The sequence below is a fragment of the Centrocercus urophasianus genome, unplaced genomic scaffold (assembly GCF_019232065.1).
Source record: "Centrocercus urophasianus isolate 14NV4802_14NV808 unplaced genomic scaffold, USGS_Curo_1.0 seq_14, whole genome shotgun sequence".
NCBI classification, from domain to species: Eukaryota; Metazoa; Chordata; class Aves; order Galliformes; family Phasianidae; genus Centrocercus; species Centrocercus urophasianus.
In genome coordinates this window covers 17930977-17949285 of record NW_024884586.1, presented here as the reverse complement: position 1 = coordinate 17949285, position 18309 = coordinate 17930977, and the positions used below count along the sequence as shown (strand labels likewise).

Here is an 18309-nt window from a genome sequence, read left to right as displayed (position 1 = left end):
AACCGCAAGAAACACTGAAATAACACGGTTTTGTCCCTTGCATAGGGAAGCTCTTTAAGAAAATAATATTCTTATGTGACCAAATCACCATGGATGCCCTTTTTTCTTCAGTCTCAGGTATTTATTAGTATACACACTTAAGAGTAACAAACACTCAGCCAATACAGTCAAAAGTGACCACAGTCAGCATTGCATTGTAGTGTTCAGAACAGAAGCACTGTTGACAATACAGGTCATTTGATCTCAGAACTGTAAGAATAACAAAAAATAATGATACCAATACAAAAAAAAAAAAAAAAAAAAAAAAAAAAAAGCAAGAGCCCTGTGAGATACTCACAGGTTTAGTCCAAATCCCATTGAAATCTTTCCTTATCATAGGAACTGAATCAGAATCAGATGGTAAATTAATGTTCTACGTGCAAAATACAGAGGCATTTAATTAGCATCACTTTGGTTAAACTTAATCCAAATGTATGTCCATGGGGAACCTTAACACCTATCATTTTTAAACTCATCCAATATACTTCTTTGTGTACTTCTTCTTATATTGCACCTTCCACCAAAGAACCTCAAGGCATCTTGGAGGCAAAAATGAAGTACAGCCTCATACCATTCTGTGAGGTAAGGAGGTACTATTACCAACTGTAGAACAGGAACAAAACTGAGGCCGAGGATAGCTGCCCAAGGCCAAAATGTGAGTCACTGTCAAAGCTGGGAAAGAGATGTCCTACTGGTAGATGCACACTGAACTCTGCTGCATCTAACTAATGAGCTTAATGACCTTGGTGCCTAACTCAGAGGTTAGCTGCTCCATGCCTGGACGAGCATATCTTCCCATGCTGTGGAAACACATGTGATTTCAGTGTCTCCAGAGTGAGGCACTATCCCAGCGGAAGCATTTAAAGAACTGTGTTCTGGACTTGCATGTGAGCAAGTGCCTTGGCTATCATGCAGCAGCTCTTATATGGCCAATGCCTGCGCATGTTGATCCCATACGAATGTCAGCCTGTTCAAGGCAACTTACTCCACAGCAAAAGAAAGCTATGCTGCTTCCTCACAGTAGCACGTGAATGTACACAAAGAGCCTCTCGGGGATTTTTGATGTGAATCAAGGTTATCTAACTTACCCTGTGATCATTTGCTCATGATCTCACAGCCTCCAGTCCCTGAGAGCTCCAGTCCTCACATTTGCAGTCCTATACTTGCCATTTGCTAATGAAAAGCTCCTTCCTTTGCACCTTTCCTGTAACAGCAGCATAATATTAGATTGTGGTTTCTTCCTTTCCAGCCCTTTGATAAGCCAAAGGGTGATTTTTAAACAAACTTACTAGAACTATTTAGCATCTGGAATGAATTTCCAGAATAAGGAAATAAGGACTGCTATAGCTGAGGTTTTCCTTCTCCCCTCTCCCACCCCCATCTTCTCACCTACTGCACAGCTCTGAAGAGGTTCCCTTGTTATCTCCAACATGAGGGTCTACAAACCACCCTCGGAGGTGCTAGCAGCAGTCAGGTTTCTGAAGTACTGAAGTACTGAAGTACCACATTGCTTCTACTTCTTTAAAACAAGACATTAATTCTAAAAGTTCATGACACATTCTCGATTGACATTGGAGTATCACCTAACTTTTACCCCCTAAATCCCACCCCCATCCAGAAAATAACGCACTGATGCAAAAGGTTCACACGTGTTAACAGAAAAAAAGCATTATGAAAGTTAATTAGGCAGACCACTAATTAATTGTATCACCCTGTCTCATTATGCTTTATTTAACCTTTTCCAGTTCTGTCTGGTTTTGGTTGTTTTTTTTTCCTAAATCCCTGAAACTGCAGTCTTAGAGAAAAGGCCTTGTTATTAAAGGTAATCCTGTGAGATTTATTTACTCCTTTTTTTCTCCTTAAGCAATGCTAGCTGGCAGTTTACCTGTTGGCTGCAGAAAAGGAGGAGGACTTTTTCTTAATTAATAGTATGAAAACCACCACAGATTAATTTGTCATCTCATAGGAATTCCAAAGTTAGGAGGCATCAGAAATTATAACATGCGTGCTCAATACTGGAAGCTCACCACAATTTAAAAAAAAAAAAAAAAAAGTGTAAACTCTTTGAAATAGCTAAAAAACTCTCTGAGAAAAAAACAAAACAAAACAGTGGAAAATTCATTAGCATACTATCACGAAAATAAATTGAGAAGGACTCTAGAAGGCCACAGAAGAAGTCTGAATTTGCAGCGAACTGCAAAAATAATTAGCAGTTTCAAACAACCTCTTTGACAAGGAAATGTCTTCACACCTCACTACTTCCCACAGGATATCCATTCTATGTCCTCTAACCTTCAGGGCACAATTGCATTTTTAATACTGCTGTTTTGTTGAGAGGTGATGAATAAGTTCTCAAATCTGATCTCATAGTACAAGAGTCTGTTATCAAAACTAACTCTTTGATTTCCCTTTGATTCAAATTACAAACGTCACAGATGCATTTCATTCCAGAGCTAAGCTCTACAGGATTTTTGCTCATGGTCACAGTTAGTTATTCTTGAAAAAGCTGCTCCCCAAAGCACCGAGTTACCTTCATCTATCCTTGGATAGATGCAGTTCTTGGAATCTCTTCTGAGCACAGGACACTCGCAAGAGAAGCAATTTCTGATCGATGTGCATTACCAGCTCAAGATGTTAAAAGTGAATTAATCAAACACTAATCTTCAGTCATGTCCTCATTTTGGCAACTGCATCGACATGTATTTATATTAAAGCCTGGAATGTAAGTGAACAGGCGAATACTGATGGTCTTTATATCCTGTTATATTTATAGAACTGTTAAAGTGACAAGAGGCAACCAACAGAAATGGTGTGTGAAGCCAGTGTAAGAAGTATCACTTCAGACTTTCTTGATTTTAATCTAAACACTGAATCACTGTGAATTTTCTGTGGCTGTGCCTGGGCCACAGCAGAAAAGAGTAAACCAAAAGTGGTCCTGTGATTCCAGACAGGGATTAAAGGATGTGATATATTGACATTCCTTCCCCCAAACTGCCCTGAGTTAACAGCTGATATATTGGAGGAGGAATGCGTAGGAATTATCTTTAGTGTAATGCTGTGAATGCAGGAACTTTACTTTCCTGATTGCTGCACTATACACTTTTATATAAAAGTACTTACATAAGTCTACACACTTCAGTGGCAGCATTGTACTTGGGAATAGGAGCACGGTTAAGAAATCACCTCTTTCATGTGCATCAGAAGACAGTCAAACTATAATCTTAAAAGATCACATTGCTTACTGGCTACTAGTGTGTGCATGTATGTGCATGTGTACAGTAGTTTTATGTTAAAAATGAGCAAGCCTTGAAAAACCCCCTTAGTCCCCAGTCTGAGTGCTAGAGTGCAGTAACTGATTTTCACAGCTGTAGTTCAGCTGCAAGAGGCCAAACCTGCCAAGCTAGGCACTTTCCCAACAGCCCACCCAGTTTGAAAAGTCAAATGTTTCTGGAGACAACAGGCTGCTACTCTCTCCCTGGACTATCTGTAATCTCCTCAGAGGCTACATAAAAAAGCAAAGGCTGCTCTTGGACAGAAGTGAATTGAGGCTAAGGTGGGGATGAGCAGGACTAATCAACAACAGTTACCACATACAGCCACTACAACTGCTGTCTCACTTTGCTCCAGGATTCTTCTGCTTATCATCGATTTCCACCTTGAGTACACCCATAACATAAGGCAGCAGCTGTTGTTAGTCCAACCTATAGTTTACACAGGAGCAAGAAGACTTGGAATTAGGGTGAAAGAAAAGAAACACTCCTGCTGGTTTCAAAACTATCCAGTTCCCTGAAAAATTGTTACTCCTCCCCTGAATTCCCAAGCATTTGCTCTGGATCACTGAGAGGTAATCTGGAAGTCCCATCAGTTTACCAGAAATCAGAATCATTCTGGTTTACCATACAGACCTCTTGACTCATGCTGGTGTGGTTCCTGAGTATGGAGATCTTGATTCTCTGAGGACCAGTCTTGCGTTAGGCTGGTGCAATGCAGACCAATCTGGAGTTAGTTATTTAGGTTCACAGAGGGCTGATGCAAAGTCATTTTGATAATTAGCTGCTGGGTTCTGGATGTAGTTCCCTCTGCACTGTGATGACCTCAGGAGTCTGAAGGGAGTGAGTTAAAGCAGTTTCCTTCTGAGTGATCTCAGTAGAGAAGAAAGTTAGTTACAAAGCAGCCCTGTAAGTTTTGTGTCACTTTCAACTCATCTTTCCGTGATGCTTTCCAAGATGCGAATCAAATTGTCCAGTCCCAACAAGTACCCATCCTCCCTGTTGCCTTCTTGCCAGGGGATCCTATGATCCAGCGTCTGCCCATCAGGAAGAAGGGTGGTCTTCCCAAAATCAATCAGCCACACATTGGCATTCCCACTGCCATCATGTACAAAAAGTAGTGAACTTCCAACGACCTGGAACGTAGATTGAGATTATGTTAAAAGCGTATCTTTAGGTCTCCTCTTATCATGCCACCCATTAAGATGACAGCCTTCTCACCTGAGACCCAACAGTCTTTAGGGCCAAAGGCCACTCTGCTTGCATATTTACAACTTGCATGCATTGTTTATATAACTAAAATCAATCAGTAATGTATAAATGGGCAGCTAGCTGAAAAAAGGGACCCATCAGACAGAGGGAATTAAAGCAGTTCACCAGCCCACTCGGCAGCTGGTCTCAATTCCAGCAATGGAGAAAATGCCACTAACTGTTTTCAAATAAAGACTATAACCTACGATTAACAAAATTGCTTCCAGTGACAAGTGGAAATTAACAAGGTAAAATAAAATGTCTGACCTCAAAATCTTGAGCTGTAATAACCAGAACTTAAAATGCCAATAATGCTCTCTCTACAGAAAAGCATAGGAGAACGTATATAGCAGAATTATACAGATTTAACACAAATCCAGTATTTTGATAAAGACTTGATCGTCTAAAACACAACTGGATTCTGTTGTACCAGGTGCAAGCTTCCACATTACCACTTCCCTGTAAACATTCCACTGTAGCACACCGAGATTAGAGAAAACGACAGGAAACTGGTACTACTAAACTACTCTCGACAGTGGCCCAGGGCTCAGTGTGTTGGTATGTTATAAAGATGAGAGGATCCATTATCCTTAAAGATCTGTTATTCCTGTATCCTTGTGATGAAGGCTACCTGTACTGTTTTCTTCTACCACAAACTCCTTTCTAATAATAGAGTAGGCAATTCTGTAGTACATGTGAATGACTAAAAGAAGCAGAACTAAACTACACCTTCACACAGCATTATACTCACTGCTCACCTCATGTCGCTTGAAGAAGTCTGAGGATTCAAGAACGATATGAATTTCCTGCAGACGCTTGAGGTATTTTTTCTGGAGGGTGACGACAGAAAAAAGAAAACAGAAACAGGCAGAGAATGAAGGAAGATATTCTGCTTACAAGAACCAACATAACAAAGAGTTGGTTTTAGATTAGAAGTCTTTCCAAACAGAGCCGTCATTTGAAAGTCAATCTGAAAATACACTTCAACAAGCTTTCACTGCAAAAGAATTGAGCTCCTCTGCTACATGCATTACACCAAGCATACTTATCTGTCTGGATGCAATAATGTAGTCTGCTCTGCAGCCAAATGCTAAATGCTTCTTTTATTTTTCCCTCTTTTTTATAATTTTTCCAATGAAGATAGAAGTTTCAAGCAATGAAGAATCTTTCCGTTCACCACAGTGGAAAGAGAATGAGTTGGTGTTAGAGAGACAAGGAAGCTCCAAACATATAAGGGGAGGAAAATCAACACATAAAGCTCCAGTATGCATTTTTAATGCTGTCCTGTACTACCAAGCACACTGCTCCTGGGTGCTTAATTTTTCCTCATAATGGCTTCTATACTGCAACAAAATACTATGGCAGCCTTTGAAGTTCTGAAGACGATAGAGACATGTTATGACATCTACCACACACCTGCTGTGCTTCCTCTGAAAAACCATGAAGTAGCGTACAGGAATTGCTCTCTGAGGCAAGTCTCACACACAAGCAGAGCCAGCCACCAATCTCACTTCCCGTTCACATGCTCTGTTTTTCTTTTCTCTAGAACAAATTCCCTAATCACAAGTTTTCTGCCAACACAATCCTTGCTCATAAATCATCATCCTTCTGATACATCTTACACTTATGGTGGAGACTGGTGGCAAGTCACAAGTTTGATTTTTGGCTAGCTCTCAGGCTATGGGAAACCTGAGGAACGTACGGCAACAGCTGCCAGAACAGGTCTCAGCCAACCACTACTCACTGCCCAGTAAGTCTTCATGTCCAGCCCACCTGCTCAGTGGTCCAAACCTGTTCTTCCTTGGCAGTTAAATCCATCTTTCTTGTACCAGAGGAAGTATGGCCCTCAAGTAAGTTGAATGGGTCAAAGATCAGTGAACACAAAGAGTTCAGACTCACCAGAATAGTTGTGTTGCCCTCAATGAATTCCACAAAAACTTGGAGAACTTGCTCTTGTGTCTTCGTAGTTTTGAAGTTTGTGTTGCATGTTCCATCTGCTTTCTGCACAAAAACACAATTTATACCACGTGTCACTCCTCTCATCAGCCAATGTCCTTGAACCATCAGCAGCTCAGCTCTTGCTAACCAGATGAAAGTAAGTAGTCAAACAGGAAGAGACGAGATAAACCTCGTTTCAAGCAAGAGGTGGAAAATAAAGAAAAGCTGATAGGATAACTTGAAATGACACTTCATATCCTGTTGAGTGTAGTTAAAAAACAAAACCAAGCAAACAACCCCAAACCTCATGATATTACCAGCCTGCAGAAAGGTTTTCCTCACATCTCAGTAGTAGCAGTGCAAAGGTTCAATGAGGCAAACCACAGTGACCTCTTTAGCTGTCTTCTTAACAAGCCCTACGTAGCCAAACCGTGACAGTGGAAGGGGCAGAAGGGGATGGTTTCAAACCCAATTGTACCAGTTTTTCTTCTTTTTCTTCCTGTTTAGTTTTTTGTTGGCTTTCTTTTTAAACAAGGAAACAAAAGAATTGTAGTAAAGACTCTCCATTCCCAAAAGACCTTAATGTTAACATAACCTAGAAGCCACCAAACAGAAAGCGAATTCCAGGCAAGAACAACTCAAGATTTGCAGTGATCCAAATGCTGGCAGTGACAAAGTAGGTGTATAAATTCTGGCAAAAGACAGTGTGAGCATGCTTGTAGCAGCCAGGAGAAACTCACAGTACTTTTATGCTAACAATACAACTGAATACAGAAGTACCCCACTCCTGAAAATGATAAAATCTTTTTGTGCATTGCTAACAACCAGTTTGTGCTTGTGAGGCTACAAGTAACTAAGAGCAGTGCATGGATCTGAGACGTCTGTGAACACAGACTGCACCTCTCCAAGAACATCCCTCATGTGAAAAGACACAAGTAAAAGCTTTTAGGACAGGCATGCAAAATACAGCCATTTTTGCAGTAGGTCACCTGTTTCTACCAAAAGCCTGCAAGGTATCAAACTACATTTCTCTCCATTGTAACAGTCCAGTGAAATCCCTCATCTCCATTATTCCTTTACAGGATGAAATTAACAGGTCATCACAATACATTCCCATCAACACATTGTCACTGCACCAGAACTAGTTAAATTCTGCTCTGGTCTCAGAAGGCGCAATGCTTTTTATTTCACAGCAGAAGCAGAGTCCTTACAGCATACATTAAAAAATGCAATAGTATTGAATTTTCAGATCTGTCACGCAATGAAGTAACTGAACGGCAAAGCCATGCTGAAGAACCTCCCACCACCCAGACGTTTTAGGAGAATAAACACAATTTTATCCCAAGGCCGCAGGCCAGATACCAGCGTGGCACATCAGCCTGCCGAGCTGCGTAAGTTTAAGTTACGCAAAGGCAGCAGCAGGCAGGCAGTGACAGCGAGGAGCCATCTGATCCGAGGTACGATAAAACTCAACGGCAGACAGAAATCTGGAGTTCGGTCTGACGCCTTCTACCTCTTCTGTGGAGTAAGGTTATTTTAAAAACAATCTCTCTCCATGCCCTAAAGCCGACAACAAAGTCTGTAAAAGCTGCTGTTTTCTCTGGTATTTTTCTTTTCTTTAAATCCAGACACGCTAGTGGCTTGTATCCTTCTTATTTAGAAATACACTTACGATTTTATTCCTTTGCAGTGGTTGACACGAAACACAACTGCTGCCTGTCTTTTTTTGCTGTAAACAACAGTCCAGACTTTGAACTGCACTATCCCTTGTATTCTGTAGCAGGTCCTTGCAACAGCTCTGAGTGTACCTGATCCCCAGAAGGCACTTGCCCTACTTGCTCCCCGAGGTCACATTTTTGTCAGTTCCTGCACAGCACAGCAGTCCGTTGCATGGTGCAGCCTGTGGAGCACTTGCAGCACTTCTCACTAGATGGGACAGTGACACAGGTGGCAGCAGAGCACTAAAATATTGCTGCCTATCTTAACCTGCATGGTCTTGTTCAGATTACTCTGCAGAGTCCCCTTAAAGGGTTCTGGGTTAAGGTTGTGACCTAAATGAATTTAACAGAGACTTCTCAGTCAAATCTGCTGGGAAAATGGCTATCCCAAAGGACAGCTAACAGAACGGTACCAAAGTAAAGTAACTTCTGAAATTGCAGAAAGATTCACTGACAGAATGGGAAATGTGAAGCCCTGATTCTCATGCATAACTCTGCAGAACCATTAGCTTAGTGTTGAAGAGATGACGTTTGCAAGGCCAAGACTGCAGGCAGTCCCTTCGGGAGGGGGGCTGAAACTCATTTATATTGAGCCCTTTCACAAAAGAAATTCTATGAATTCACTTTATTTCTGTTCCTTACTCCAGCAGCCACAAAGCAGGAATATTTTTGAATGACCAAGCCCAATATCTGCTGACCTAATTCCTGGAGTTATCAGGGTACTTGGGGCAAAAAACCAACTCTTTTTCCCCCCTAACAACTTGCTGACATCACCGATCCTCATAGGCTTTACTCTCAAAACGGGGACTTGTGAAGTGTGGCATTGCTCCCCTGCAAATATACAAAATGGGACTTAGAGTTCGGCTACAGTGAAGCAGTCTGGAGGAACACTGATTAGCTGTATTACTTGAAAAACTGCCACCCCTTTTCCATATAGAAAAATGGAAGAATAATGCCTGCCTACATCCCCCATAACAGCATAGAAAGACAGAAGAATAGGAAGCACACTGGAGTACTCCACAGTATTTCTTGTGTTTTAAAAAAGGATTATTTGCGTACTTTTTTGCACAGTTACAGCACTGTCTCAGCAGAGGGAAATATCATGCAGTCTGTGTGCCATACTGCTCCTTCCCACCTCTGACAACCAGCCAAATCACAAAGAACAAGCCAGGAGGTTTTACTGGAGCTCCTCTAGCTCAGTCACTCTTCAGGACTCAACACAAATCTGTAAGTCTTCTACACTGACTTCAGATATTCCCAAGAACGTACACAAAAAGTCTTGAGATCATCTGGGTTTCTGATTCAATTAGAGAGAGCATTCAAGGACTTAAAGTGGCATAGGAATGAAACAGGTAACTTGGATAACATCATTATACTGCTGAAGGGTAAGACAGAAAGTATGCTGGCAGGATTAGAGGCAGACCATCTACCACCCAGACAGTTCCTGCATGAGAATGCCTGTCTACCAGCCAGGAGTGGGTGGCACAGCATACAGGGGGCCAAACACAGCATGAGCTGGAAGGACTAGTTCCTGTAGCACAGCAGAAGGATCTGTGAACAAGGAAGGGAAAAGACAACACGTGGAAGTGGAGAAGATTGGAATGGTTAAAGAGCCTCTGTTCATGTGAATCACCTTCTTTGATTCCTTTCTTTTTCCTATGTGCTAGAACTACAAAGCAGATGCAAAATCCAAATAATAATTTAAAGCATCAAAATATACTTAAGTATATACGCTGACAAAAGGCACAACTGTGCTCTGATGAACATCCTGAAATCACACAGGGTAACTAAGCCTACTAACCTCTTCAGACCCCCCATTACCAACTTCAGCTAGCAAGTACTCACGCAGGGTGCAAGGTGTTTGGGCTGCCCTCACCAGCGCTATGCTGCTACAGGTACACAATTATCAAAACCCAAGCAAACTAATTTAAACTAATTTGATCTGTGACAGAGCCAGTGATGGAATCATAGAATGGTTGGGGTTAAAAGCAACCTTTAAGGTCACGTAGTTCCTACCCCTGCTGTAGGCCAGGATGCTCAAAGCCCCATCCGGTCTGGCCTTCAGTGCGTTCAGGGAAGGGACATCTACAACCTCACTGGGCAACCTGTGCCAGTGTCTCACCATTCTCATGGTAAATAATTTCTTCCCAATATCTAGCCTAAATCTACCCTCTTCCAATTTAAAGCCATTTCCCCTCATTCTGTCACTACGTGCCCTTACAAAAAGTCCCTCCCCAGCTTTCCTGTACGCCCCCTTTAGGTACTGGAAGGTCGCTATCAGGTCACCCTGGAGCCTTAGCATTTGAGTTACTTAGTGACGTTGGTGATACTCTAAGTGTAGATCCTAAAGGTTTCTGGATAGGTAATTGATTGTCATGGGTTGATTCAAGCTGCACTGGAACAGGGCAGTGCTCCTGAGCACCTGCAGTACATCGAGTGGATTTATCATATCCCCTATCATGCACCAGCCTCTGGTAAGATCGAACGCTACAACGGGTTGTTAAAAACCATGTTGAAAGCAATGGGTGGCGGAACATTTAAACACTGGGAGAAGCATTTGGCAGAAGCCACCTGGCTGGTTAACACCAGAGGATCAATCAGTCGAGATGGTCCTACCCAATCCAGCTCCCTACATATTGTAGAGGGAGATAAGGTCCCTGTAGTACATGTAAAGAACATGTTAGGAAAAGCAGTTTGGGTTTTTCCTGCTTCTGGGAAGGGCAAACCTCTTCGCGGAACTGTCTTTGCCCAGGGACCTGGGTCCACCTGGTGGGTGATGCAGAAAAAGGGGGATGTTCAGTGTGTACCACAAGGGAATTTGATGTTGGGGGAGTGCAGTCTGTAATCCCATGTGTTAAGCATGATGTAGTGATGTAGAATAAGGGGTGGAATGTCATGGTTTTATGATTTTTGGTCATCAGTATTCCACACCATAACATCATGTAATGCACTGGGGGTGGGGTTTGATATCTGCCGAATGTTCGTCCGTCGGAGAAGAACTACATTTCCCCAGGAGGCTTTGCGGTCAGCAAGGGGATATAACTCCATGCAAGGTCACCTGAGCCTTCTTCTTCGCCTGCTCTTCGCTGTCTGCGCTTCGCTATCTGCGCTTCGCCGCCTGCGTTTCGCCATCTGCACTTCGCCGTCTGTACTTCAGTCACTCAACTGGACTGCACTTCTCACCCCAGGATTGTGGTGAGGTCTATACAATTCAAACAGACTCTCTCTCTCTCTCTCTCTCTCTCTTTGTAGTTTACTAATACTATATTTAGTAAAATCATTTGTTCCACCTCAGATCAGTGCTGTTGTTTTTTTCAAGTATTTTGGGGTCCCCTGCTTCCCCTTTCCCAGAGGCGCGGATCCGCAGATCCCTCCGCCCTGCTGGTCACGGAACTGGGCCGGACCAGCCCATAAACCGTTGACATTGATTCTGCCATGAGGCACAAGAAATACAAGCAATTAATGGATAGGAAAGAAAATTGCAAAGATTCTTCAGAGGCTGTAAAGTACTATCCTAGATACGATATAGGGACACAAACTCATCCATCAAGAACAGCAGAAGGATTTTGCTGATTGACAGGTTTTATCATTGTATTTTTGGGCTTTATTCCAGCTTCATCTATACTGAATACTGTCATATTCCTAGAAGTAAAAGATGTTTCCTCTAACCTAACAATACATAGCTAAATGGGGGCCAGCGTCTTCTCCCATGTAATTAGTGATTAGGACTAGAGGAAACAGCCTCAAGTTGCACCAGGGGAGATTCAGGTTGGATGTTAGGAAATACTACTTTTCTGAAAGAGTGGTCAGGCACTGGAATGGGCTGCCCAGGGAGGTGGTGGAGTCGCCGACCCTGCAGGTGTTCAAGAAACATTTGGATGTTGTACTGAGGGACATGATTTAGTGGGAAATATTGGCAGTAGGTGGACGGTTGGACTGGATGACCTTGGAAGTCTTTTCCAGCCTTGGCGACTCTGTGATTCTAATGCTTTTAACTTGCCTTGCAAATAAGCATAACTGGAACAAACACTCTCTTCTGTGATTTAAATGGAATATAACAGGGTATGAATAAATAAATAAATAAATAAACAAATGAAAGTGGAGGGGAGAGGCAGCTATTTCATCAGTTCTTCATTCCTCCTTACATTTTTACTGTATCTACGCTCTGTACCTTCTTGTTTTCTTCCTGCAGTATGTCTGTGGTTGAACTGAGCATGGCTGATACGCATTTGGCACTTAACATACTTGACCCAACTGTTATAACAACTGATGCTTTAAAGCAACAATACATTGAACTTCATGGATATAATTAATGCATTTTCACATAATCCATTAGAAAACCTGGTTTGTGATGCATGCTAGCATTTTGATTAATTAACAAATCAAAGTTCAGTTTAAATTGAACAGGCAGAAGCAGAACTATTACCTTAATCCCTTCAATCCTAAAGCCCAGGTTGGCACTAGAGCTGATTGTTTCCCTCCACTGCATGTATCGGGGCTTGGTGACAGCATGTTGAGCATTCTCTTCAGCTGTGGGAGCAAGAGGATCCACTTCAATCATTTTCTTGTACATGTCTTTACGCAGCTTTGGCTTCTCACGGGCTTTAGTCAGCTCTTCTTCCAGGTATGTCCTGCAAAGACATCACATTCCAACAAACTGCAGGAACTTCCCAACTTTATTTTTACAATTTCAGTTGGCCAGGATAGTACTACCATTACCTCAGTTTTGCACATGGCAAATGCAAAGCACAGACTAACGACCACACATGCTTACTTAGTGAAACTATAGCAGGAATCAAGATTTGCCTCATTCACTTCTTGTTTTAACCATACCTTTGCCTTACAATTACACGTTATTCTTACGTCCTGCTTACAAGAATGAGAGAAAGCCGAGTTCCTATTCTGCCAGGACATACAAATGTACTTTCAGAGGACAGTTAAGAGAGATCAGATCACCTGCATTGAAATCAAAAGCAAAGGGGCCTGCTGAAGTCTTAATGGCTACTCTCTCCTTGAGAAAAACTTCACTTATGCATTTTTTCAGGCTTCAAAAAGCAAATACAGTTTCATATAATGTTTTAGAGAGTAAAAGACATAAATCTTCAAATTGTAATGAACTAGAGCATGTTATCTGAGGAACTGTAGCTCCAAACCAGAAGAAGTAACTAAGAAAGGGAAGACAACACTTCTGTGCTTTGCTCTTATCGCTCCATCTTGGCAGCCACTAAAAAGGCAGTATCCATTGTCTCTGCATTTCACTGGATCCTAAAACTTGTCCCTCTCCACAAGTTTCACTTTGTCAGGTGCCTGGAGTGTACATCCTTAATTCTTAATCACGCTGCAAAACAAGCTGGACTGTTGTTTAAGAGATGCTGTCACTCGTTCCCTAAGCGTCAACTACTGTGAACACAACATGTACTGCTGCCAATGCTTCTCCTCTTTCTTCTGGGCATAGCAGATTTCTACTCTGATTTAGCAGACAGTTCACTTAAGATTCTCCGCCTATTTTAAAAGGCTTGTCTCACTCCCATAAATTGCATATTCCATTTATTGCAGTAACCAAGCACCTGAGTTGGCACCCAAAGGATTACTATAACAGTTTCTACCTTTCTGTACTGTTACTTGAGGCCTTCAACAGATTCTGTATGTATTTGTTATGCTTAGATAACTTATTTGAGGTTTTCTCCTAAATCATACAGAAGACATGGAAAATGGAAAAAGAAAAGAAAGTGAGAAGCTGAAGAACAAGGTGAATAACATCACACAGATGTCAGAATGGGGAAAAGTCAGTCCTGGGCAGACAGTCAATACTTCTCCACAGGGAAGATCAATATCACCAAAGACTCATTCAAGCTTTAGAAATTGGCTTTTCTATTGGTATTCAGCCATTCACACTTGGAGAAGGGAATTTTACACTTCATAGGGTTTTAATGAATCACTGCAAAGGCAAAGATTAAATGAACTGGCAGAGAGTGAATCGTGTAACTTTCTCTCCATGTTTTTTCAGGCCATTGCAGAGAAACTTTGTCCCAGTCACCACCGAAAACATCTTGATGGGGGTCACGTTTAGTCTACGGGTCACTCAGTTTCCAGAACCCACGTGTAACTCGGCACCAATGGGACACAGACTCCTTAGGCTGCCCAAGGCAAATGTCAAACCAATTGTCTGGACTGAATCCCAAGGCTCCCAAACTGTTACCAAGCTCCTCCAACACACACAGCACGACCATATTACCCCTCCCCTCGCCTCCTACAAACGCGTTTAGGTTAGAAAACACGTTCTCTTTCACGTCTCACCTGATCCCCATCTTACAGTCCATCACACATGGCCCTTCAAAATCTGTAAGCAAGTCATCCAGCTGAATGTAGGTCTCTCCATCTCTCTCCACCACACCATGGAAGCAAGGGACGCAGGATCGTAGTGGATCTTTCATCAGTCGCTCAAAACATTCCTTTTCATTCTCTGAGAAGCGTTTGAGAATCTTACCACTATCAGCTGCCTTGAAACTCCCTGAAAAGAAAATCAAAGATATGCTGAAAAGCCTCACCTGCGAAGGGGAAAGCACCTTCCCCCCACTACTCCAGCCTCACCTACCTCAGCAGCATGATACCACAAAGATTTTCCCCAAATGAGAAAAGATAACATGCCTCTCATAAAAATAAAACGCCCAGGGCAAACACAGCTGTTGGCAGTGAAAATCCATTTGGATACATTCCCACACTGGAATTTATAGCTTTAAGGAATGCAGCTGCTCCAGCTCATTTTTTTTATCCACACCGAACTCTTTGTGAGTCTATTAAACATTACTATACTTACTAAAATGTACAAGAAGAAACCACAAGCCATGCTTCCTTTGCTCTGAAGGGTTCTTTTAAAGCTGCGTAAGACTGTCAGCGTTGGCTTTGGCCTTAATCCTCACGTATGGTGTACCTGCTGAGTGTGTACATCCCAAGGCAGCGCAGTCCATCAGCAATCACAAAGCCAAGCACTGCCCTTTCCACACGCACAGTCTGTGACTGCACATGCAGGCACACCCAGGTACTGTGCCTGCCCTGGGGAGCCCTGCTAATCTGCAGGTACAGCCTGCAGCACAATTGTTTTCACAGCCACGGGCCTGAATGGTATCCAGTACAAATGAAAGAGTGTGCATAGGCCAAGATAAGCAGTCATTACTCTCCAGCTGTGGAATTTGCAGCCTGCCAATAATATCTGAGAAAAGTACGTTTCATTCACAGGTACTCTTTATTTAATCTTCACAACAGAAAATAGGCCCTAAAGTAGGAGCTTCATTAAACCTGTGCCTAGCACTGTACTTCTATTGCAGCGGGATCTTTCAGCCATTGCAAACTGTTTCCTTGCTGACAAATTCTGGAGCTGGCACTGGCTCATTACAAGGGCTAGGCTGACAATGGCACAAGTTATAGTTTAGAAAAAACTTGTCATATCATAGAAGAACAGCTGCAAAAATGATGGACTAAACGCAACCACAGAAAACTATCAAAAGCAAACAGAAATGGTATCTCTCCTAATTATCTCTGGTAACCTCTCCGCCCTCTTCTTCATCCTACACAAGCACTCAGAAGGGTTACAATTACACACACGTTCAGTGCAACACTCCGCACAGATCAAGCCAACGCCAGACACACTGTGATAGGAACTACAGTAAGACAGGGTCATCTTGGCACTGGGTGACACAGGTCAGTACACCACTACACAAATGCAGCTACTCCATTTCTAGGACTAAATAAATCTCTCTGCCCAGCTTTGAAGCGCACTACATTAACGCATTAACACACAAAGAGCTGGTTCGAGTGCTGCATTAAAGCACGATGCAGCGTAGGAGCCTGCCCACGTGTGTACTAATAAACCCTACGCTTGCACATAGGGAACAAGGGCTGCATAAGAATTAAATGAAGCGTAAGAGAAGCAAACCTGATGACTTCTCCTTATTGGTGTTCTTTTCTGTTTGTTTTTTTTTTCTTGTTGCTGTATGTTTGTTTTAAGCTTATCGATGAAAGTAATCCTATATCAGGAGCACACTGACTAACTTCTACTGACACAGAAATAGCTGATTGAGTTGCTATGTGCATTGCATGCATATAATGAATACCAACAATCCTCACTATGCAAACACCTGGCCACCAAATCAACTGTCACCATATTTGCTTTCCTCTCAAGGGCTTACGTTCATGCCAAGAGTTTGGGGTTGGTACCAGAAAACCTGTCCTTGTCAAGGCTTGGGTGCACAAAGGCAAGGACAGTAATGCTTCCAGCTAAGGAAGTAACATCGGCAACTCAGTCAGTGGAAATGAACCCACACCACATTTCAGAGACAGAAACACCGAAGATACTCATCTCACCTGTATGCCCAGCCAGCTGCACCCACGAGTAGCGTTTCTTGAAGGGGCTAATCACTGGTAAATTAACCATGGTTTTAATTGTATGCCATGCTTTTTTCTGGAACACAAAGAAAAGAAATATTAAGTTGGGCAAAATCTGAAATCCTGACATATCATAAACCTATCATATAGCTTCAAGCACATTGAATTGCTCCTTCCTGATCTGCAAGCACTCAGAGGTAGAAGCATAAAGCAAACACTGCAGTCATCTCTGGAAAAATACACTCGTAAAACAACAGACATACATAGTCAAATACAATGTTCTACCATCCACAAGAAAGATGTCTGTAAAAAATAAAGAGTCATGCTGCACACCACAGGCCTGTTCAGAGCCACACCTGGCCCTCTCTCTCTCTGAATGAGTCATGCAGAGAGCAGACGCTGAAACTACACTTACGCATATTTAAGTTTCCATGAGACACGAATGTGAGCTTTTTGCCACTGTCAGCAATATTTCCTTTCCCAGAGGCTTTCAGTATCACGTCACGACTAACAGCTTTCACCAAGTCAACAAGGGAGTCTCATCATATTAGGTGCATAGAACACCATTAATCGGGCACATAGTTCACTCAGTGCCCCTGCAGCACTCATTAGCAGTGTGCTGTACAACTTATTCCAGGTCACAGATTTTCCCACTCGCTCCTCTCTTTCCCAATCTCGTTACTTTTTAACAAAGCTGGTCACTGCTCTGGCCACCTTGGCTGTCCCCCAGGGCAGCTGTCTGGATACCGCTCCAGGCAGGCAGGGAAACAGAGCAGCTGCTCACAAACAGCAGCTGAGTGCTCCATCACAGAGGTGGAAAGATGGAAGAATAAAAATAAAAAAAAATAGAGCGAAATAGAGTCTCATGATTTGGGACTTAAAACCCTGGCAAGTTAGAACCACAGCCCACTAGCAAGCACATTACATGCTGAGGAATCCTAAAGAGCACCGCAAACAAGGAAGGCAAGGCTCATTTCTTCCATCATTAGGACATGGCACCATGCTGGAGAAAAAAAAAACAGAGCTTGTAACAGCATGTAGTGGCTATGCACAACAGAATAGAAGTGCAAAGCACAAAGAAAAATTGCAAGTAACAAAACATGGGCAAAGTATAGCTCTCCAGATCACACTTTCACCTGGCTGCCCTTCCCAGATTTGTTCAGTTATAGCAGTATTGGTCATTGTGTGGGGGCAAAATTGGGTGGCTGCCTTACCACATGCGAGGAGGATGTATGAAGTCACATATGCAAGCGGTATTTCTTTTTGGGATTTCTTTTTCCTCAGGGAAGTCTTAAGCTTTGCTGCAACTTGAACTGACAAAATATAATCTGCATAAAGGAGCGCTTATTCTGAAATAAGATTACTTTCCTATTTGACTTATCTTGGTTTTGAAAGCAGCTCAAGCTGAAGTCACTCTTGGTTTGATCCAAGTTTCCCATGCAGCAGTAATACTTCTGTAAACATACTGTGCTAGCAAGAGGAAGCGCTCATAGAAAGTTGTGGATGTTAAAGAATCATGAAGGCTCACATGCACTTGCTGAAACTCCACAGACATCGCTAGCTCCAGCTAAGTTACAGTTTAATAAATCCCTACTGCAGGTTTATACACCCCTGCGGTATCATACTCTATATTAATTTGCCTTAAATCATTCCAGATTGTTACTGCACACTGCTAGCACAGGGCTAACTGTAGGGTAGTGAGAATGAAAGGC

General features: G+C 42.4%; 1 protein-coding gene across 6 annotated transcripts in view; it reads right to left on the bottom strand.

The window, feature by feature from the left end:
• ITPKA (inositol-trisphosphate 3-kinase A) overlaps nt 1-18309 on the bottom strand; it is a 48194-nt gene that overhangs the window by 9166 nt on the left and 20719 nt on the right. The window contains exons 2-8 of one of the 6 annotated variants that reach the window (XM_042813650.1): nt 16577-16673; nt 14513-14726; nt 12642-12846; nt 6459-6560; nt 5318-5389; nt 1429-4444; nt 1128-1243 (exon numbers count right to left, since the gene is read on the bottom strand). In XM_042813650.1, coding sequence (XP_042669584.1) covers nt 4241-4444; nt 5318-5389; nt 6459-6560; nt 12642-12846; nt 14513-14726; nt 16577-16673 — 894 coding nt within the window. In that variant the 3' untranslated portion in view covers nt 1128-1243; nt 1429-4240. Of the gene's footprint in view, nt 1-268; nt 1244-1428; nt 4445-5317; nt 5390-6458; nt 6561-12641; nt 12847-14512; nt 14727-16576; nt 16674-18309 lie in introns of those variants that run through there. The other 5 variants (XM_042813651.1, XM_042813654.1, XM_042813655.1 and 2 more) reach the window with 5 other exon arrangements.